Consider the following 23,536-nt stretch of genomic DNA (forward strand, 5'->3'; position numbering starts at 1 on the left):
CATTAGCAGGAAGCTGGAATGGAAGTGGAGCAGCCAGGACTCAAACAGGGGTTCATAGTAGATATCATCATTGCAGGCAGCAGGTTAACTCACTGTGCCACTATGCCAGCCCCAAGGTTTTTGATATGCCATAATTACTTGATAAAGAAGAGTGTCAGGGTATACATAGAACAAGTGGTGTCCAAGATCTACTTTCCACTTTATTTCTGGAAGACTTAAGACTTTACAAATTCTAATGGGTAACAGCATTGTTGATCAAGATCTTATAAATTAGTTGGGTAGCAGTTTTATTAAGAAAACATTTTCCGTATGACACGTAGCCCCACATAAAATAAAACAGAGGAAAGGGTTCAGGTTTATTCTATTCCTTATTGACTGATCACCAGAGAATTTTTTTCTCTCTAAAAAGTACTCCAATTATTTAAAATTAGCTCACTGGGAAAGGAAGCAAGTCCTCAATGATTCTAATACAAATAGTATAATGATTTATACAATGGTGAAATAGTTCCTGGCCAATATATGTGAAAAACTACAAAGAATTATTGAGCAAAGTTTTGATGATTTGATAGATGTGCTAAGCATATGTCACATCTAAAATTCTCAAAAGGAGGCCAGCATTGTGGCATAATAGGTAAAGCCACTGCCTACAATGCCACCATCCCTTGTGGGTCCTAGTTCCTGTCCCAGCTGCTCTGTTTCCAACCCAGCTCCCTGATAATGTGCCTGGGAAAGCAGCAGAGGATGGTCCAAGCACTCGGGCTCCCGCACTCACGTGGGAGATTCAGATGAAGCTCCTGGATCCTAGCTTCAGCCTGGCCCAACACTGGCCTTGAAGCCATTTGGAGAGGGAACCAGCAGATGGAAGATAGCTTCCTCTCTTGCTCTTTCTCTAACTGTATTCTTCAAATACATAAACTAAAGCTTAAAAAAGAAAATCCTCGAAGAAAATAAGGAATTTCCCCAAATATAAAACAAATACACAACTACCCATCTTCACTTGCTTGCTTTCCTATCTGGTATTTAAGAACCAGGTACTGCCTTTCATCGTCCACCACGTACCCTCTGCATGGCAACAGCCAGGCCCCTTGCATGTGTTTGATAGTATTTCCTGCACAAGTCAATGAATGAATGAATGTCAACGTTAAGAGGATTTTCCTTCCTTTACTGTGATGCTTCTCAGCACCTTGGAAAATGGACTTTTCACTTTGTATATTTATTTTTCGTTTGAAAAAAGATGCAAGCAATTATAGAAACATCTCATTTACATGTACTTGGCTTTTATGGCGGCATTTTCAGAATTTATCTTACTGTTTTTGGATTTGGGATTAAGGCACACTATGCTTCTGTCTGGCTGTAATACCACGAGGGGGGCAAATGATTGACAACAGGTTCTGAATGTCCAGTGAACTTCTGTGTGCTACTTCTCCATCCCTAGCCTCAAACAAAAGACTGCATCTGGGAACTGGAAAGCTCTGCAAGCCACAGGCTCATTATTCCTCAAAATAATATGATTTGAATGTCAATCAAAAATTTGGTAATATGGTGAAATACAGGCAAGAGACAGCCTTGGTTTCCAAAGGATTTACAATCGAATAGAGACATTGTGATCTTGTGTAGCAGGTTTGTAATTAAAAAGGGGGGGGGAAGGGAACATCTCTTTCATTTTTAGAAAGAGCTTCCTGGGTACACTGATTTCAGGGAGGTCATAGCTGAGGACACCATGTGTGTGATGATCCTGTGGACTTAGGACACCTTCCAGTCTGTCTCTCTAGGTCTGTCCCCTTTCTTCCCATGTCAAGCAGGATAGCACTTGGATATCACATTCCAAGTGAAGGGACACCAGGCTGCAGAAGTAGAAGAGGCCCATGACATTCTGTTACTCTGCTGGCTCTTTGACCAAGTGGACCTCTCTGCACCTCTTTAAGTCCCAGCTCCTCAATCTATAGAACGGCCACAATAATGATCACAACACTTACTACTGGTGATCACAGTACTTATTTCCTAGGAGATTCTTGAATCTTGAGGTAACCTAAGCAGTATATCTTGTGTGTGGCTTAACCCCCACCAGGTACTCATTTTCTGTGATCAAAGAGGAAGAGGAAGATTAGCATGAAGAATCACTTCATTCTGAAACCACCCTTTCAGCACGGTGTAGCATTTTTCTTAAGTATTTCTTGCTATCCCAGTTCCACCACAGCCCTGGCTGGCTCATGTTTGCAGCCTTAGGTGTCCTTGCCATTACTTGTTTTGTGGCTGAATCTTGGCTCCCATTTTGGACAGAACAGATCTTGAACCAAATGAAAATCCTCAGTGAATAATTAAATTATCAAAAACACCGATTCTAACTCTAATGGTTGTATTGCCAATGAAGTCCTTAAGTTTCTTTCTCCCAAAGTACTATGAATTGCCATTCCAGGGAGGAAAAGCAAAACAAAGCAAAGTGCATTCAATGCGCAGCCCTGTACTATCATCTTGCCTGTGAACCAATGACAGCGTGGTCCTGAGGGTGAGCCAAACATCTAGCCTCCATCTGTGTCCTCATTGAGAGAGCCCAGTACCGCCACCTGGATGGGGAGAGCTAGGGAGTGAAATCTCTCTTATACCCAGAGTAAATAAGACTCAAAAGCCTGGAAATCATGATATGCCTCCAGACTTCATTCCCCGCACAGTGGGATGCTCAGACTTGCAATCCCCCCTCAAGCTCTGTCCCCATCCAAGTGTGGGGTAATTCAGTCAAATCCACTGCTTTCATCAGAACATGGTTACAAAAGCTGACAACTATTATGTGAGCAACCAAGACAAGCTATGTTGCAAAAATGCTCCACCAAGACAAGCATGTTGCAAAAATACCCCTCTGTAACTGTTAATAAGAAATGAAGGCTGAGATAATAAAGAATTGATACTTGGCAAGAGACCATTAGAAAAAAAACTAAAGAAATACTTCACTTGCTAATTAACAACAAATTGTTAAAAGCTACTATGGGTTAGGAAACTGTGTTGGGGCTTCAGGAACGTAAATTAACCTTGGTGCCTACCTATTATAGAGTTTATAATCAATCAGAGGCACAGAGAATAACTACATTTAAAATACGAATGTTGTAAAGAATGAAGCTGGTAAGTGTGTCCAGGAGGCAAGGAGGGTCAGTGGAGTCATCCAGGGAGTCAAGTCTGGAAATCTGCTGTGACCTGTGCCAGGAGGGCCACTCAGCAGGCCAATGGCATGGGGAGGGCGGCAGGCAGAAGGAAGAGTGGGAGCTAGTGGAAGCCACATCATTGTTTATGGATGAGGGATATGACGGCAGTGGAGAAGACAGACAGACAGAGAAGCAGGTGGGCAGCAAGAGATGAAACCACAGAAACAGGCTGTAGGCCAGGGCTGTCATCCAAGCAGCTGGCAGGGGAGGCGGGTTCGAAGGTGCCAGACTTAGGCATACAGGCCATTAAGATGATACGGCAGCAATACAGATGAATGGATTGGAGGGAATGAGAAGGCTTAAGGGGACAGATAAAAGACACCGTGGCATCTGCATGGATTTGGGCTCTGCTGCCTCCCTTCACCTCCTATTTCACAGGCCCAGATGTTCCACACGCATATGCTCCAACTGGCTGTGCCTTGCCAGACCTGCCCCGTCTATTCCGTTAATGACATCACCATCTACTCTCAAGCCAGAAACATCCCTCTTGGTTTGGGTTCAATTTTATTTAGCTCCAAAGTAATTACATTCAATTGCTTCCCCCTTTCTTCATGTCCACTATCCTCGTATGGGCAAATATCATCTCTCTATAATTCTTCCTATTTTAGTTTTGTCTTTGGTCTTAAACTGTCAAACTGGTGATCAAGTAAGAGGGTCATTTTTCTAAAATTAATTCTCCTTATCTCTACTTAAATGACTTCAGAAATATGGTTCTCTTTTTAGAATTGTACCTATGAAATACATGAAATCTGTTCTCTTTAATTTTTTTTTTCAAATAAGGGGTCTTTTTAAAAGATTTTTTTTTAATTTATTTTAAAGGAAAGGCAGAGTTATATAGAGAGAGGGAGAGACAAAGAGAGAGAAATCTTTCATCCATTGGTTCTCTCCCCAAATGGCTGCAATAGGCAAGGCTGGGCCAGACTGAAGCCAGGAGCCTGGAGTTCCCTTTGGATCTCCCACATGGGTACAGAGGCCCAAGGATGTGGACTATGCTCCACTGCTTTCCCAGGTGCATAAGCAGTAGCTGGGGCTTGAACTGGTGCCTATATGGGATGCCTGCATCACAGGCAGCAGCTTTACCTGCTATGACATAATACCACCCCCTGTTTCTCTTTATATTAATCAAAATTTAAAAAAAAGAAATTCTTCATTGCTTTTAGGTTCAAAACAAACACCTTAATGTGACTTAAACTATCCTTAATAAACTAGGCCCCCACTGGGTCTCAAGGCATGATGGTATCTGCAGCTCCCCCTCTTCACCACACTATTCTAGTTTGGCTCCCCAAACAAAGCACCTGCCACTATGCATTTGCTCATGGTTCCCTCCACTTGCAGTGCTCTCTCTGGGTTCTTCACTTTACCTTGTTTACAGGTAATACCCAACAGCTCTTAGCCTACATGTCACTTCCTCCTGGAAGCTCTCCTGGCCTGACACCTATGTGCTGGCGACTCTTTGCTGTACCGCTAGGAACACAAGCCCCAGTCAAGTACATTCTCAGTGACTTGGAAGCTGCCAGGTATGTATCTCTTCACTCACTCCCTTTCTATCCCTAGACAGTAAATTCCTCCATCACAGGACTCATGAGCAACCTGTTCCTTGAGGGTCCCCATCAACCGAGCTCATTGCTGGGCATTTGAGAATTGCTCAGGAAACATGCTGCAGCCTGAATGAGACAAGTGAAGGTCCAGGGTCCCGGGAGTCATGGGCACTTGAGGAGCAGGTAGAGGAAGAGAAGAGGGAGGGAGAAATTAAGAGCTAGAGGCAACTCTCAAGCTGAGAACCAAGCAGACAGCACCAGCTGTGAGGCCAGAAGAGAGGACCGACTGCTAGAAATAGCATCAAGTGCCAACTGGGGGGCAGAGAGCAGGAAGGATGGCAGAGCTTTTGCAAAGTGATGGGTATGAGGCATGGACAAGAAAATAGCAGAAAAGTTAGAGTACAGGATCAGAAGACAGCTCGCAAACACAGACACAAAGTGGTTGTGGGAATGTGATCCCTGAGGGAATGTGGAAGTGTCATGGGCAAAGAGAACATCTGTGGATGAATGATGTGTGTGCAGGAACAATGTGTGTACACGAATGTGTGTCTGTGCATGAATAATATGTGTGTACAAGAACTATGTGCATGAGTGTGTGTGTGTAGAAACAATGTGTGTGTGCATGAACTATGTCTATGCATGAGTGTGTGTGTGTGCAGGAACAATGTGTGTGCATGAATGTGTGTGTATGAATGTTTGTGCATGAACAATGTGTGTGCATGAACTATGTGCATGAGTGTGTGTCTGTGGATGAACAATGTGTGTGTACAGGAACCATGTCTATGCATGAGTGTGTGTGTGCAGGAGCAATGTGTGTGCATGAATATGTGTGCATGAATGTGTGTCTGTGGATGAACAATGTGTGTGTACAGGAACCATGTCTATGCATGAGTGTGTGTGTGTGCATGAATGTGTGTGCATGATGTGTGTCTGTGCACAAACAGTATGTGTGTACATGAACTATGTCTGTGCATGAGTGTGTGTGTGTGTGTGTGTGCAGGAACAATGTGTGTGCATGAAAGTATATGCATGAATGTGTGTGTGTGTACGTACAGGAACAATGTGTGTGTACAGGAACTGTCTATGCATGAGTGTGTGTGTGTGTGTGTGCATGAGCAATGTGTGTATGCATGAACTATGAGCATGAACAATGTGTGTGTGCAGGAACAACGTGTGTGCATGAATGTGTGTGCACTTGAATGTAAACTTTAAGAAATGAATCCTGCTCTATGTTTCAGAAGTTTTCAGTAAGCTCATTGATCAAAATGTGATCTGCTGAGGCTGGGTTGTGGTATAGCACTTTGGACCAGCACCTATGACACTGGCATCCCACTGGTTTCAGTCCTGGCTGCTGCAATTCTGATCCTGCTCCCTGCTAGTGTACCTAGGAAAGCAGCAGAGGATAGTCCAAGTCCTTGGGCTCCTGCAACTTATGTGGAAAACCCAGATGAATCTCTTGGCTTTGGTCTGGCCCAGCCCTGGCCATTGCGGCCATTTGGTGAGTGAACCAGTGGATGGAAGATCTCTTCTCTCCCTCTTGCTCTCTCCATAACTCTTTCAAACAAACAAACAAAGTTTTTAAAGAATGTCTGGGATCACTATTTCACCATTATTGCACTACTGCTGGGGCATCTCTTATCATAGTAACCACAAAACTTCCTCACACAAAGCCTCAGACTGCGTATAAAATCCACTAAACCTGCCCATTCATGTAAACAGCTTAACTGTACATTGAGTAGTTAATGCCTGAGTCAGATGCCACACAGAAAACATCAGGGAAAGGATGGGTTTGAGAAAACAAGACCTGTTAGGTACACATCTAAGCAAAAAAGAAATGTGCATATGGACAAAAAAAGGCCACACATTTCTTTACAAATGGGCTTTCCTAATAAGTCCCTCTCAGATATAAAACTCTATATCAGGTTACCATGGTAGTAATTTCACTTATAACAATTTAGAGAATGCATTGAGGGCAACAAACTCCAAACATTAAATAATTTTTCAGGAGACATATGCTTCTTATGTAATTAACAATATATTCAGCACAAATAAGCTCTAATTTTAGAAACATTCATTTGCAAACATTAATCAGCTAATGGTAAATTCAATTTCTACTTGGCTTCTCCTTTTCACACTCATTTCTTCAAGAGTCTACAAAACACTAACTTAGGTACTATGAAACAAGATTACATTCCTAGAAAATGTTTGTATAATAAGCATATACATCAAATCAAAGTTTTATGAAAAACCTTACGGAGGACTGCATTTCTGATGAAGCTCTTGATTCCAAATCTTTCAGAAAAGGAACTATAAAATTTTCTAAGTAATGAAATTGCAAACAATATTTCAGAATAGGTCAAAGCTTTCCAAATTGCACAGATAGAAAAATACATACACTTAAAGTATATTGCCTACAGAGAGTTTGGAGACCTGGCATAGCTTTATACAAGGAGACACTGCCAAATGGGACCACTGTTCACTTTGCAGACTGCCCAATATATTCTAGGTTTTGGCCAGCAGGACCCTATCTAGGCATGGTAACCATCAAAGGAATGCACCCAAATGCTTCCCAATGCCTCCTGCAGGAACAGTGTCCCAGCTGAGAGCCATCAAGTCTCCCTCATTTATGGAAGAAACTTTAGACCAGACAAAATGAACTGACCAAATTTAGATCACTAGTTACTAATACTGCCAAGTCTTGAACCCAGGTCTCCAAGAAGTGAGCGCCACACTGAGAATCTTGCAGATAAAGAGTAATGAACCTGCTCTTATTCGTATTTTAAGGTCAGCCTTGCTCTTCCTGCTTCAGGTCATTTGTCCAGGAAACACTCTCTAAGCTTCGATCCAGCCATCATGTAAAGCATTTGCCTATTCCCCTGTCCCATTGATTCCTACCCTCCCAACCCACCCTGCCCCAAGTCTCAGTTAAGGATCTGGGCTCAGGAAAGAGGAATTAGCACAAGCCCAAGGCTCTGATTAAGCAGCCTGGACCGGTGAGCCTTCCACGTCACTGTCATCTCAGGCCCTGCCTCTCTCACCCTTTGGTTTCTCCACCCCAGCACGGCTGGGTCAGCAGCTACCACCTTCTATCTCAGACACAACAGAGGCCTCCCCTTCCTCTGCCCCACCCACAAACCAATCTAATTAAGGAACTGGAGTCTGTCAGGTCAGTTATGAAGTGTGAGAAGATATTTCTCTTCCTCCTATCTAGCTCCTTCCTTGTGTTTAACTTACTGTACTTCCAGCAATAGATGGGACAGAAAGAGTTCACTGGACAGAATACTGGGTCTTATTCCTACTTTGAGGATAAGTCTAAAAAGGCTTCGACTACATCTGAGGCTGGGAAAGTTGTGGGCTGACAGTTCATTTCTGTTCCTTATTTAAGAGTTTTGTCATAATTTAATGTTGAACTATAAAAATGCTTTGCCAGTACCTACTATATTTTTCTTAAACGTCATGTGGAGAAAATTTAAGTTAAAAATCCCTATGTTAATCATGCTGATCAATTTCAGTTAATTATATTTTTGTAGTGTACTGATTGATGAAAGCCAAAAATCTGGGGCCACTTGTCTGAAGGTAATCCTTCCATATTTGTAAGTTTGAAATTAAGAGTCAGTAGGAAACCTACAATATTGGAAAAGGGCCTGGGTGCTTACCCGGATGTAGGCATCTTGGTGGTGTTTAGCAAAGTACAGCATGTTGTCCAGAGCCAACATTCCAGGAGGAGTCTGGGTGAAGTCCATGGCCGGGTTGACGTGATTCTGTGATTGAAGCAAATGTTTGACAAGGTTAATTCTTCAGCAGACATCACCAGCTGTCAAGCACCTTGTTTCCCTACAAAAACCACAGAGCAAATTCCAGTTAGTCAAGTACAAACATGTTTTCCACCACCCCGGAAAGCTATGGGTTGGGACAGAAACTTCTGTCTATAGCTCTCAGGCTCTGCAAAAGCAGCTTTTAGACCTCGGGTTAGGAAGGCCACCTGGAGATCAAAATGTAGAATTTTTCTTAAACATGTGATGTGATGAGAGAAAGAAAATAACATAAAAGTTGTATTTGTGGTGGCTACACTGAAGTGACACCAGTGGCATTTAGTAAGAAAGACCTGGGATGAAGTCACCTATGCTGTGTAACACAGAAGCTGGATCCAAGGAAGCCATTACCTGTTCTTCCTCATCCTCACACATAGCCTGGGCACACTTACCATCAGGCTCTGTAAACTACTAGGGTCACACAGACACTGGATACAAGTTAGATGTCTACAGGATCCTAACAAGCTCACTGTGTCTAGCCTTCTGGTCAACCACTCAATAGCACAAAGAACCCAAACAATGAAACACAGTTGCAAAAATGCCTAACAGAGGAGGAGACCTGGCTGATATAAATTCCCCATATGCTTGAAATCCCTCAGGAAACTCCAGGAGACTCATTCAGAGCTGAAAATCAATCTCCACCCTCAATCACCAAACACAATCACCAGAATGGTCCTGAAAATCCAAATACAAATGGTGGATAACCGAAGGGAAGACACGGTTGAGTGTTCATGTTAAAGAGATGAAAAAAAAATGTTAATGATAGTGCACTATTGGCCTATGGAAACAAAACTAATTTTGTGTGTTGATTTTTGTGTCCTGTGCCTTTTGCGAGTTTGTTTATTAGTTGTTATTACTTCTTTAGTAGCATCCTTAGGGTTTTGTACATATAAGATAAGGGACATCCAATTTGGATGCCTTTAATTTCTTTCTCTCACCTAAATGCCCTGGCAAGGGCTTCCAGTACTAAGCTGAATTAGAGGTGGTGAGTGTGGGCATCTTTGTCTTGCTCCACCACAAAAATGATGACTGGAAAAGCAAAGGAAATGCACTTGCTAATTAGCTAGATTTAACCATTGTGCATATATCCTCCAAAATAACATGTTGTAAACAAAACAAAATCACAGAATATTATTTGTTAACATAAAAAATTTCAGTTAAAATGTTAAAGAATTCAAGAAAAGGGCTCTTCATGATCCAGATAATTTACATGAAATGACATATTTTCTTTTTGATCTCAGATTTTTTTTAATATACAACTCAAATTTCTGTTTTGCTGAGGAAATTTTGGCAAAGTGTTTTTTGTTTTTCTAATTCTGGTACAGGAAGGGCTCTTTGTACACTTGTTCAAGGTTCAAACAACCCACATTCTATTACATTATTCAAGAGGACATCTAAACTGTCTTTCCCAGGAGGATGTGAAATGTTGTTTATAAGCTAATAAACAACATTTAAAATAATGAGAACAGGCTGCCTACTGACTAGAATTCCACTTCTGAGGATATCTTCGTCCATATTTATTGGGTCGGTTGTGTCACTGCAATGATTTCAATATTTTATTTATCATTTTCTCCTGAGTAGTGTGGGTTTTTTTAATAGAAAACTTTTATTTAATAAATTTCAAAAGTACAACTTTTAGATTATAGTGGTTTCCCCCCATAACCACCCTCCCACTACAAACCATCTCATCACCTTCTCCCTCTCTCATCCCATTCTTCATTAATATTCATTTTTAATTATCTTTATATACAGGAGTTCAACTCTATACTAAGTAAAGATTTCAGCAGTTTGCACCCACGCAGACACACAAAGTATAAAGTACTGTTTGAAGACTAGTTTTGCCGTTAATTCTCATAGTACAACACATTAAGGACAGAGGTCTTACATGGGGAGCAAGTGCACAGTGACTCTTGTTGATTTAACAATTGGCACTCTTATTTATGATGTCAGTAATCACCTGAAGCTCTTGTCATGAGCTGCCAAGGCTATGAAAGCCTCTTGAGTTCACCAACTCTGATCTTATTTAGACAAGGCCACAGTCAAAGTGGAAGTTCTCTCCTCTCTTCAGAGAAAGGTACCTCCTTCTTTGATGGCCCGTTCTTTCCACCGGGATCTCACTCAAAGAGATCTTTCATTTAGGTCAGTTTTTGCCGTGTCTTGGCTTTCCATGCCTGAAATACTCTCATGGACTTTTTAGCCAGATCCAAATGTCTTAAGGACTGATTCTGAGGCCAGAGTGCTGTTTAGGGCATTTGTCTGCTGTGTATCCCGATTCCCATGTTGGATCATTCTCTCCTTTTTAATTCTATCAATTATTATTAGCAGACACTGGTCTTATTTAGGTGATCCCTTTGACACTTAATCCTATCTTTATGATCAGTTATGAACTGAAACTGATCACTTTAACTAGTAAGATGGCATTGGTACCTGCCAACTTAATGAGATTTGGGGTTCCATAGCAAGTTTTTAGCTTTACCCTTAGGGTAAGTCTGAGGGAGCATGTGCTGACCTGTACATCTCCTCCCTCTGAGTAGTGTGTTAAAATGTTGATAAGTTTTTAAAATATCAAAGTACTTCTAATGAAAAGGAAGATATGTCTCATAGAATAAATATATCTAACAAAAATAAAAATTATTCAGCATGCTAAATGCAGCAGGGCTGTCTTACTTTGATAGTCAATGGAGTAAGGAGATCCAACGACTCTTCAACAGTGGGAGAAAAGAAAGAATTCAAAATGTTGGAAATAAATGAACGGAGATTTAGTCTAAAATGTAACTTGTAATTAAAGGTTATATAATAATTTAGTTATTTAGGAAAGAATAGTGGAATCCCCATCCCATTATACATAAAATTATTACTTTGAGTTTAATTATTTTCAGGAAGATAACTAAGAAGAAAAGTTACTTCTTGCTGAGTACTTTCCAGGTGCTAGCACTAACTTGCACCTTGCATCCAGTTGTCTCAGAGCCTATCGGTGTAGTTACGGCAGGTACTATTATCCCCATTTTATTGAAGAGGAAACTGCTCTGATGAATTCAGAACCTTGCCCAGGCCTCTACAATTTGGTTTTTGAAGGGTGTCTTCTTTGAACAATATGTCTCCACAATCTTGCATCCCTAAATTTTTTTCTTACCAGCAGTACAGAAGTTGAATGCGTTTATTTTGGTACTTGCTAACATTTAAACTTTACATGCACTGAGAAAAGTTTATTTCAGAAAAATGTAGGCTAATCAATATTGGCTGCCATGCAGCATGGGCCAGCCAACAAAAGCGAGTGAGTCAAACATAAAAGAGAAAAACATGTCACTGATTTCAGACCTATTTCTAGCACTGCTCTATGAGTCTATTCCAAAAATAAATGAACAAAAAAGGAAATCAAGTGAGAATTATTTTTTCTGAATCTAATTCAAACAACCTTCCAAAGAGATGCTTTAGTGAAGCTGACCAGAAAAAAATATCCCCACGGCTTAAAAGTCATCAGTCTTGTTTAAATTTTGCACCGAGATTCCCTTGAAGCCCCTATCAATCAATCAGCCTCCTCCTCAGGCACCTAGTAGGGCTATCAAATAGGACACTATTGATTTCAGAAGATCATTTCAGCTGAGAAACAATATAGAGTCTTCCCTCTGTAGCTGCAGGGATTGGTTCCAGACCCCTCTGAACAACCAACTCATACCCTCCACAGACTTTAAATCATTGCTAGGTTACTTATGATGCTTGATCCAATGTCAAGGACATACAAATAACATTTATACTATATTGTTTAGGGAATTATGACAAGAAAAAAGTCTGCATATACTCAGTGGAGATGCACATTTTTTAGAAAATATTGTTGGTCTGCAATTGGTTGTATTTGTGAATGAAGAACCTGAGGATACAGAGACCAACTATAATTGATCTTCAGGGTTTCTTGAAAGAACCATATAGCTACTTAGCACACAGCACCAATAACATAATGCCTACCATGCGCCAGACACTGTGCAAAGTGCCTTGGACACTCCAGCTCTTCATCCTCACAGACTCCCCCAGCAGATAGATGCTGTCATTATCTTTCTTTTACAGGAAGGGCACTGAGGCACTGAGTTTCAGTTGTTTGTCTAAAGTTCCAGAGCCACCATGTGGCAGAGCCAGAATGTGAACTCAGAACACGGGTTTTGAACTAGAATTTTGTACTGTCACCTTGCTGAGCAATCTGGCAACGCTGGAAATCCAATGCAGGACCCTAATTGGTCCTATTCTCACCACTCAGTATCATTCCCTCAGGCAGAACAGGCCCGTGATCCATTCTTTTCCATACAAGCTATAATGTCTCCATCCCTCCCAGACACTGTAACAGACCAACGTTTCTCTCATGTTCAATAAACCATGTCCTAATTGCCACCAACAAATAGGCTCTTACTAAACAAACTTTGATTTGCATTGATTTGCCCTAAATTATTAAGCATCGCTACATTTTAGATGAAAAAAGATTTTGTAATGCAAGGTGAACTGTGCTTTTCATTTTTTTCCCTCTTTTCTTAACTCCAGGTATCATTTTCTTAGCCTCTCTCTCCTGCAAATGACTGTTTTCTTCTTTTGGTTTTAATGACCAGTAAAATAAGTTTACAAGCAGAGCTACTGATAACAGGAAAAGAAACATTTGAAAGCTTTCTGTACTGTGACAAAAATACTCTGAGAACCTGGCAAGGCCGAGAGCTCCCCCACTCCTTTCTTATTTATGAGATGCTCAGGGTACAGATTTATTTTCTTTTCCTGTACCATGTTATTTTTTTCCACCTGTCTTGAAATGGGAGCTGCAAGAGCTTTGATAAATAGCTTGAAATTTCCCCTTGTTTTACTGCAGAGCCCGTGTAGCTTGCACCTTCGTCTGAAACGTCATTTGTTAGATCCTGTAGCAGAGCCGCTCGGTGACACAGCAGACAGCTCTCAGCCCCTGGAGAAAGCGGGAGCAGCTGCTTCCCTTTCCAGCCATCAGAGTTCGTCATGTAGGGAATGTGCTGCCATCCAGCTTTAGATACCACGAGGTGCTTCAGAGCCAGGTGCCCTGTGTACAGTCTGGGGGTCTGGTTCCTGGAGACCAGTTTCTCTTCCACTACATGCCTGACAGTTTTTCAACTGAGTTATCTCAACCACACATCCAAGGGACAGTCTTACGCTCCAAAACACAAAATCCCTAAACTCACTCCACAGCCATCAGAGAAAGGGAGTGGATCCTAAATCCAGACAAGCCCCTTAAGTCACAGGTGAGAAATCTGAGCTTCTGGTGGGGGACAGCACGATTCAAACTGAGGCAGCATCAAGATCCCATGGAGGGCTTGTGGAAGCACCAACTGTTAGCACCACCCCCAGAGTCTCTGATCCAGTAGCCCTGGGGTGGGTGCCAAGAATTTGCATTGCTACAAATTCCCAGGTGATACAGATGCTGCCGGATGAGGACCATCCTTTGAGATCCAATGGTGGTTAGAACGGCGCATCTCAAGTAACAGAAGAAATAGCAGAGGACGATCTGCTATCTGGATCCACCGATTCCCTGGATCCCACACGGCTTCTATTGTGTCACACTTTAACCCAATGGTTCCAGGATGCAGACGCATTTGAATTCACTTGCTGCTCATCTGGTCTATGCTTAGGCCTCTCATCAATGAATCAGACTCCCTTCTTCAGGAAAGGGAAATGAAATTTAGTCGCTACTCACTTTTCCTCCTATTGTTCAAGTTTCTAAGTAAAATAATACAAGTTAGTCCCCCCCCAAAGGAAACTGTAATCCGTCAATATTTTCTACTCTTGAATGTTTCTTGGTTGGGGAAGCAGTTCTGGCATTTGCCTGAATGATTTCTAAATGATCTGTGTTTTTCAATTACCATGCTAGTCCTTCATTAGTGTGGATAATAAAGAGATGATTACAATAATGCCTGCCAGATGGCATACCATGGAGAAAGCCTTTGAGGATTCAGGAGTTAATATTTGTGCTATATGAGTGCCTACATTTGCTGAACAAATATAGCATTCAAAGCAACCTTTAAAACAAATCACATTGAGTGAATATTAATTTAATCTATGAAAAACCCTTCAAGGATATTCCTTGAAGCTGGTAGTTTAAGGTCAGGTTCTTCAAGGGGGGAAAGATAGGAGTTACCCAGGAGTTCTATCAAATGACACATGACTTCCTCTCCTCACCTCCCCCTTTCCAACTACAAATGAGTGTACCGGTTTTTCACAAGCTCCCTAAATTCCTGAGGTCCATGCTGTACCCCAAATTGGTTCACGAGAAACTATAGGGTTGAGAACCACATGACTGGATTTTTAAAACTCCCCAGGAGATTCTAATGTACAATCAAGACTGAGAACCAATTTTCCAAATCAGTGGGTCTCAAACTGTAAGGAGCACCAGCATCTCCTAGACAGAGTCTGTTAAAACTCAGATTGCTGGACCCAACCAGTGGAGTTTTCTGGTCAGTGGGTCTGGGGCAGGACCGAAGAACGGTCGTGACATAAGGTCCAGGTACTACTGATAGTCTCTGAGACATACCCCAAGAACTGCTGCTCCAAAGCCACAGGAACCAGAACCAGGAGCAGGTGTGGGACCCACATCTACCAGAGGATAGAGCTGGAATTTCTGACTCACTGTGCCAGGTGCTGACTTAGGCAGTGACTTTTCTTGGAATGGCTATTTTTAAGTAGGCCTTACATTCTTTGAGTTGACACAGAACCATCACTCTCTACTGAATGCCTCACATATCTGTATAATGAGACTCTTGGAAGCATCAGACTTTGTAACCCACAACACAGATCATGTCCCAAAGATCCTAGAAGTAGAAATATTCAGATTCTCACCATGGTCTCTCTCCATTAAATTCAATAACAATTACTAATTTGGTTGAAAAGAGAGAAGACAAATTAAGAAATCAGATTTAAGACTGAGAGAGATGGTGACTACACTGAAGAACAGAAAAGCTACTAGTACCAGGCACTGGACTGGAACTGGTGATCACTGTACCAGGTACCCAAGCACACAACTTCAGTTCATCATCCCAACTACCAGATAAGGTGTCAGTAGTGTTACTCTTAGCGTCCTACTACCGAGGTTCAAAACTTGCAACCTGTGCAAGATCACAGCTAGCAGTCCCACTCCCATTCTGCAGCCTTTGCCTCATTTAGGTTCAAAAGGTCTGTGGAGACTAGGACCTGGGGCTCTGTTAGCAAGAAGGAATTTAATTAGAGAAATGTAAAGTCCTATAAAGAGATTTTTAGAAATTCAAGCGCACGTCTACAGAATACGGAATCTCTGGCTTCTGAATAATTAATGAGAGCCCAACTCGTCATCATTAAAATTTGATTCTTTGAGGTAAAACACAAAGGATTCTCAAAAAAGAAACACACAGGAAGATGCTAGGAATTCAGGCCAACCTATTTTATGCCACTTGATGGCCCAGCATACCTGGGACCCCCTGGGACCCCCTGGAATGCATGTTCTCTTCTCGCGGCCTCCCTAACATCTCTGCTAGTCTCATTAATTTTCTTCACCACCTGCTACCTCCAGCCTTCAACCTAGGCTCCATTTCTCCTGATTTGACAATTCCACAGCTAATCTTTTGGATAATACCTCTGGTTCAATTGAGCTCTAGGACCATCTCCAGTTACCCACTACCACCAAGAGAAAGAACCTCCTCCTCTGGGGAATATTCTGTAACCTGGGGGTCGTGACTATTCATGTCATGAAGAACTTGGAGTTGGCAATGAGTCCAAGAGCAGTCAACTTCCGGTGGCAACCAGAAAGCCCTGGCCTGCTGGGCTCCATGAACAGGACACAGCAACAGGAACAGAGAGGATCCCAACGTTCCAGTGCAGAGTTGGGTTGCAGGTGGACACAGAACATAGTCCTAAGGGCCACATGGCAAGCCAGCTCATGACACACAGGAAACCATGTGCTGCAGGGTGTCAAGGAAGCAGCAGCAATGTCACAACAGAAAGGATGTCAGAAAAGTTGCAGAACATTTTAGAGGTTTAGCTCAGGGAAAAAAGAAAGGTGGGAGTGAGGGTGAGATAGGAGTTGTAGATTGAACTCCTACTGTCACACACCTGTAAGGGTATTGATATTAGTCCGTGAAGCTACAGGAAGAAGTTCCTGCCCTTAGAAACATTGGAGCAGAGGTTGGAGGCACATCAGGGACAATGTGCAGAGAATGGAAGGGCAGAGGGTGGCAGCAAATGACCTCTAGATGCCTGTGCCCTAGCCCATTCTTTCTCCCTTCGCAGAACTTTGAATGTCTACTGCTTGGCCACTGTGTGAGACAGACATGATACCCTTTGTCCAGTGGTGAATTTTTTTTTTCTTTTTTTTTTTTTTTTTTTTTTGACAGGCAGAGTGGACAGTGAGAGAGAGAGACAGAGAGAAAGGTCTTCCTTTGCCGTTGGTTCACCCTCCAATGGCCGCCGCGGCCGGCGCGCTGCGGCCGGCGCACCGCACCGATCCGATGGCAGGAGCCAGGAGCCAGGTGCTTTTCCTGGTCTCCCATGGGGTGCAGGGCCCAAGCACCTGGGCCATCCTCCACTGCACTCCCAGGCCACAGCAGAGGGCTGGCCTGGAAGAGGGGCAACCGGGTCAGAATCCGGCGCCCCGACCGGGACTAGAACCCGGTGTGCCGGCGCCGCTAGGTGGAGGATTAGCCTAGTGAGCCACGGCGCCGGCATGTCCAGTGGTGAATTTAAAACAGACTTAGAACCTGCCTTCAAGGAACTTTCATTTCAGAAGTGAGTTAATTAAAATTCTTAACCACACAGCTTTGAAATGCAAGGTTGTGGGTACACAAGCACACCCCCGACACACACACACACACACACACACACACACACACGCTCCTAAATGATTTCACAAGCACATGCAATGAAAGATCTTCTACCCAAAATTCTGAATTTAGGGCAGACTTCCTTAGTTAAAAATAATGTCCTTTCATAAATCACGCCTTTAAAAAGTCCAAGACTATGCATCACCATGTCTACAATTCACAAAAACCTGTGTGAAACAGCAGAGCTAAAACTCGCTGAATAAAACTGTTACTGAATAAAAACTGAGTTACTGAGTGAACTCAAACACAATTTATCTGGTATGTTGATTCAATAATCAATACAAAGAATTACCATAAAAACTCAATTAAAAATGCCTTGGGAATAGATTTCCTTTTAAAATGAAGCTGGTTATGATTTTTTTTTTTTTTTTTAGAAAAAGAGCCTTTGTGAATAATCAAATAGTGTTGTCAAGGTTTATAAAGATATCTGCAATCTTTCTGCTCGGCTGGGCACACAAGAGATGCTGAAGAACCCAAGGCTTGTGGCGCACGCTCATAGCCACACCCTAATTTTCTCCCTTTATCTCCAAGCTCATTTTTGGAGCGCTCCTTGGGGACCTCCTTCCCCCCCACTTCTTGTTATTTTGAACCAAGGAGTGAAGCATCCCTACTCATGTTCAGTGGTTTTTCCACCCCCTCCTTTTTTTTCCATGTAACCACAGGGAGAATACAGACTAAAATTCCATTACAGACAAGATACTTGTGTCATCCTCATCCCATAAGTGGCCTTGCAAATCCATCATGAAAAAGCCATTCCCTGGGGCCCAATGCAGCTTTCCAACAGCCCCTGCTAAGGGACCAGCACCAGTGTGCAAGACAAAACCTCTTCACCATGGTAGAACTGGGAGGCCAGCAAACTGCAGCTCTGGGTGGATGCCGGGAACCTGTGTGCTGCAGCCCAGCTTCCTCCAGGCCCTGGCTCCGTGTAGCCCCAGCACAGGGCTGCGTGCCAGTCAGCAACTGCGAAAGCATGCGGGAAAAATGGTTTTCTACATATTCTTTAGAGTTTTATTTATAAAAGCAGAAAGGTTCTGATGTGGATGATAGGGATGACAACTCCAAGTACAGCATAGAAGCTAACACATGCATGGCTCTTTGAAATGTTCATGGAAAATAGTATAACAAGATTAGGTTATTTTGGTACAAAAACAAAATGAAATCCTAGCCTAAAAGGAGTCTTCAAAATGCTCATGGGAAATACATATGAAAACAACCAGGAACATATTTCTATTTTCTTTGCACCAAAATAAACTTGTCTTCTCATTCCATTTTCCATGAACTGTTTTAAGAATTCACGAGCTAGCAATGAATGGGTGCCAAGAACTGTTTTAAGTCCAACGTTGGTACACTACAGCCCTTGGGCCACATGGGGTCCATCACTTGTTTTAGCTTGACACTGTTTTCCTTTATATTTTTAATTAGTTTCTTTTAATCAAAATCTGGAGCTGCGATGTGACGATTACATGAAATTCAGATTTCAGTGTCCACGATGCAAGGTTTATGATGGCTCAGCAATGCTCCTGTTTACACTCACAAGTGGTCTGAGGCTGCTTCACGCTCCGCAGCAGAATCAGAGGCTGTGGCAGAGACCTGCAGCGGCTCTCCAGGCCTGAAATACTTGCTTGCTGGTCCGTTACAGAAAACATCTGCCCGTCTCTGCTCTAAGCCTTTGGTCCTCAGGGATCTGAGGAGTTCAGAAAGCAGCCGCAGCCATCCTTATCCAAAAGTTAAAAACCTCAGCTAACACAGAAATGATAATGTTTTGCTCCAGGGATAACAATGCAACCCTTTACAAAGCTTCAATGTGTTACTCCCTTGGATAAATAATGTAAGGATGTTATAGATCGACAAATGTTTGACAACAAAGTCTGTGTCCTGCAAATGCAACGTTGAAAGGGTGCTGTCTGTCACCTCAGTTCATGACTAAGAGGCCCTCCCCTGCTAGCCTATGGCCCAGTGATTCAATGCCACGCCCTAGTGTTTGGGGTCTGTTCTCTCCTATTCTTCATGGACAAACCCCAGGTGGGGCCGTGACACACTCAGATGTAAAAATTTACTTGTGATTTTGATGTTTTAAGGCAGCAAGTTGTGGCTGGCAAGTATTCTCCCCTCCCCCCCTTCTACCCTTCAATGCCACAGCAATGAATGGCAAAGTCTGGCTTTTAAATTTAGAGGTGGCAGTCTCTTTTCCACAGCAGGCCAATATAAATCTTATATCCTTTTTAAAGATTAACAAACTGAGGCACAGACAGATTAAGCATCTTGCCCACATTTACACAAACCAGTGTGCTTGGGAGTTGAACACAGCAGTCCAGATTCCATGTCCTTAACTACTGTCCTAAAAGGAACATCTACTTGATGGAACATGGTACAACTTTTAAAAATTGTCCAGAGTACTCAGCTACTATAAGTGGAAAGTTTAGAAGTAAAATATGTGTCAGTTGTATTTTGTATAAAATTTCTATAGTAGTACATACTCCTTATCACTGTTTTTTATAGAGAATATTCTCTGCACATTCTCAATGCACAAAGCCAAAAAAAAAAAAAAAAGGAACTCAAGAGGTTTATGAAAAAAAAAAAAAAAACAAATTAAAAGCTAAGTTTATTTTGGTGCAAAAAAATGGAAATCCATGAAGTTATTTCATAACACTCTTTTCTCATGAGCTTTGTGAAAATCCTTTGTACAAGTAACAGCAATACCAAGACACAGACATCATAATTGTGTATTTTTTAAAGTGCACTTTACAAATGGAAGGGAGTTCACCACAGTATTAATAATAATGATTTGCAATGGTGGGAAGATGGGTAATTTTTTTCCATCTGTCCATATTTTCTAATGAAGATGCATTGATTTTTACTCAGATTTGATTAGGGATGTGCCCCTTGTTCTGAACAAGGAAATAAATTCATTTTGTAGAACATGAGAAATGGTTCAGATTTTCATCCTGGACCCCGCTGAAGCCATCGCTGCAAGTCAGCATCCAGCTGGGCCTGAGGTCTGCACCCTGAGCTAAAAGGCTCACATTCACCCACCCACCCACATAACTGCTGTGCAGGCTGGACAGACGGCCTGCATCCTGCAGGCAGCTCTTCCAGGACAGGAGGCCAGGAAGAGGTCTGATCTAATCCTTGGGAACAAGTGCAATCTCGAACCTGAGACCCCTCGGGCTTGGGCCATTCCCTGGCATTTGCTCAGTCTGCCTGCCCTGCCACAGTATGGCCCTCGGGGTTTGAAAGGACCCCGTCCTTTATCCTGACCTTTTGAACCAGCATCTCACAGAGCCTGAATGTTTGCAGTCCACTTGACAGTTTATCAGGGAACTATACATTCAGGGCTTTGGCCTGGCTGTGTCACCTACCACTGACCTGGCAGTCCAGGGCCAGCCCCACGTGATTACAAATGGTGGCAGTTAGATGATATTTTCTTGATGTCACCTTCTAGCTCCAAAGCCACCTGACTCAAGAAACATACCAAGTTCAGCCACTGAACTGCTGATATCTGGCTATTTTTGAACTACGAAGATGGTATTCCCGTGGTTTAACCTAGTATCAGTGGAGCTAAACACATGAAAACATCCCCGTGACCTTGAGAATTCTGAAAGGAGACAGCTTTTTAGAACATAATGGAAGTAACTGCAAAGGGAACCAGACAGGTTTGAGAATAAAAAGACTACAGGGATCACCGAGGGTTTGGTTTGAAAATCAATATTGTAATTAAATTTTTAAATTAAATGTTTAGAAATGAATCTTATTAACCCCACTATGAAACCTGCAAATACTGAGCAAGAATTAGTCACTGTCTTTTGGCCTCACTGGTCAGTGTCACAGAAACACAGGGACGGCTGTTTGGGTTTCATTTTAGTCTACACAAATCTGTCTGTGGACACAGCCACTGTGCCCTTCTCAGTCCTGAGAGTCAGCGTCCAGTGATAGTGATTTGAGCCCACTACCAACTGGAGCAGCAGTAAGCCCTGAGAGAGGATAAGTATTGGAAATGTTAGGTAAATAGCGTGGGAATGCCAAGCTGCCCCTAACCTTAGCAAACAGATTACACAGCATTAAAAATTACTATGCCTTAAAAAAAAATACACATCTTGGTAGTCCCTGTGAACCTCATGGGATCAAGTCCATGGTCAGACCATGGAGAGTCTGCTCTGACCTCACACATCAGAGAAAGCTGTACCTGCAATCTGGGCAGTACAAAGTAGGCGCCCTTTCTCAAGCCCCAGGCAAGGTCTTCCAAGATTCACACCACGGTCACGATGTGATCTGGCTCCAGAACTCAGGGTGGGGTGGGGGGTGGTTTAAGCCCCAAATCCATAAATTAAAGGTACTAAGAAGGTGGAAACGTAGTCCGATTATGGTGTGTGGGAGGTGAGCCTTGTGAGAGGTCCTTAGGTCACCGGGGGTGTGCTGTTGGATAGGAGCTCCCAAGATGGAAGGTTGTTAGAAAAGCCAAAGCTGGGCCCAGCCACTCTCTCTGCTTCCTGGCTCCCAACGCCATCCTTCTGCTCATGCTCAGCCATCTCCATCTGACACCCTCACCAAATATGCCATCAATGGGGCCACTCTGCCTTGAACTTGAACCTCCAAATCCGTACCTACATAAACCTTTTCTCCTCATAAAATAAGTTACCTCGGGCATTTCACTATAATGATGAAGGTCTAATACACCCCAAAAATGCTGCCCCAAGCTTCCACTGGCTCCTCCTTTGGGTTGTTCAGGAGTGGTGCTTGCTTCAAGCAGATGTGTAAGGGAAGAATATTGTCTGAGAATGTTTGGATGAGAGTTTCGGCTCTTCCACGTTTACTAAGGCACCATGAGCAAGGCTCTGTCTTCGTGAAGACATTTTGGTTGTTTTTACGTTCTTCAGATCTCAACAGCAATGGCTACTTCATAAATAGAATGGAGGAGGTGACACATCGTGCCTGATCCCATTTTTGTGCAGCAATGAAGCAGATCCATATGTGTGTGTTACGGAGCTACATGTATGTGCAAATGTGTACATGTAAATAGGACCATAAGAGCACTCAGATGGGCGCCGGGTTCTAGTCCCGGTTGCTCCTCTTCCAGTCCAGCTCTCTGCTGTGGCCTGCGAAGGCAGTGGAGGATGGCCCAAGTACTTGGGCCCCTGCACCCATATGGGAGACCGGGAGGAGGCACCTGGTTCCTGGCTTCGGATTGGCATAGCTCCGGCCATTGCGGCCATTTGGGGAGTGAACCAACAGAAGGAAGACCTCTCTCTCGGTCTCTCTCTCTCACTGTCTGTAACTCTACCTGTCAAATAATAAAAAAATAAAAAATAGCACTCAGAAATGGTAGGAAGAACACACCCAGATGGTTAAGATGCACTATTGGAAAGAAGACGGATTATAAAGATGGTTTCATCTGAAGGCACGAGAGGAAAGGGCATGTTTTAAAACAGAAGAAAATGAAAACAATGGAATTTGGGATAGAAATTATTTATAAATTTATTAGAAAGTACCAGGTTTTAATCTATCTGTGAGCATGTCCATGATAGATTCAGAAGCAGAAAAAGTATGTTTTTGTGTAAAGTGTATCAATCAGTTATAATGGGGCAAAAAAAGAAACAAAAATAAACATGTTTTCTCTATGCATGTGTGAGCTGTGTTTGCCAGGGTGCACACATACATGGGACATGTGCATGGAAAAATCCACCAGGCTTCTCAGAGGTCAGAGCAGGACAGTGAGGTAGAACTGGAACTAACTTCTTAAAATCCAACTTACTTTTTGGTCATTATTTTACAAATTGAAACTTTACCCACAAATGGACACTGATAATTAACCTCACAGAAAAAAAAAACTTTAAAGTATACTATGATTCTAAACTGATATCATTATTACAAAATATTGGTGTGAGGAAAATTTCACTTAATATTTACACAATTTTTTTTAAGAATAAAAAGCATGCAGGGGAAACAGCACTCTGGCCTCAGAATCAGTCCTTAAGGCATTTGGATCTAGCTAAAAAGCCCATGACAGCATTTCAGGCATGGAAAGCCAAGACACTGTGGGAAAAAAAAAAAAGAGAGAGAGACCTAAACAAAAGATCTCTGTGGGTGAGATCCCAGCAGAAAGAATGGGCCATCAAAGAAGGAGGTACCTTTCTCTGAAGAGAGGAGAG

General features: G+C 42.5%; 1 protein-coding gene across 8 annotated transcripts in view; it reads right to left on the reverse strand.

Moving 5' to 3' along the window:
• ELMO1 (engulfment and cell motility 1) overlaps positions 1-23,536 on the reverse strand; it is a 573,401-nt gene that overhangs the window by 289,657 nt on the left and 260,208 nt on the right. For all 8 annotated transcript variants that reach the window (XM_070059727.1, XM_070059724.1, XM_002713762.5 and 5 more), the window contains one exon: positions 8,389-8,493. In XM_070059727.1, the coding sequence (XP_069915828.1) occupies positions 8,389-8,493 (105 nt within the window). The remainder of the gene's footprint in view (positions 1-8,388; positions 8,494-23,536) is intronic.

This window comes from Oryctolagus cuniculus, chromosome 16 (assembly GCF_964237555.1).
Source record: "Oryctolagus cuniculus chromosome 16, mOryCun1.1, whole genome shotgun sequence".
Lineage (NCBI taxonomy): Eukaryota > Metazoa > Chordata > Mammalia > Lagomorpha > Leporidae > Oryctolagus > Oryctolagus cuniculus.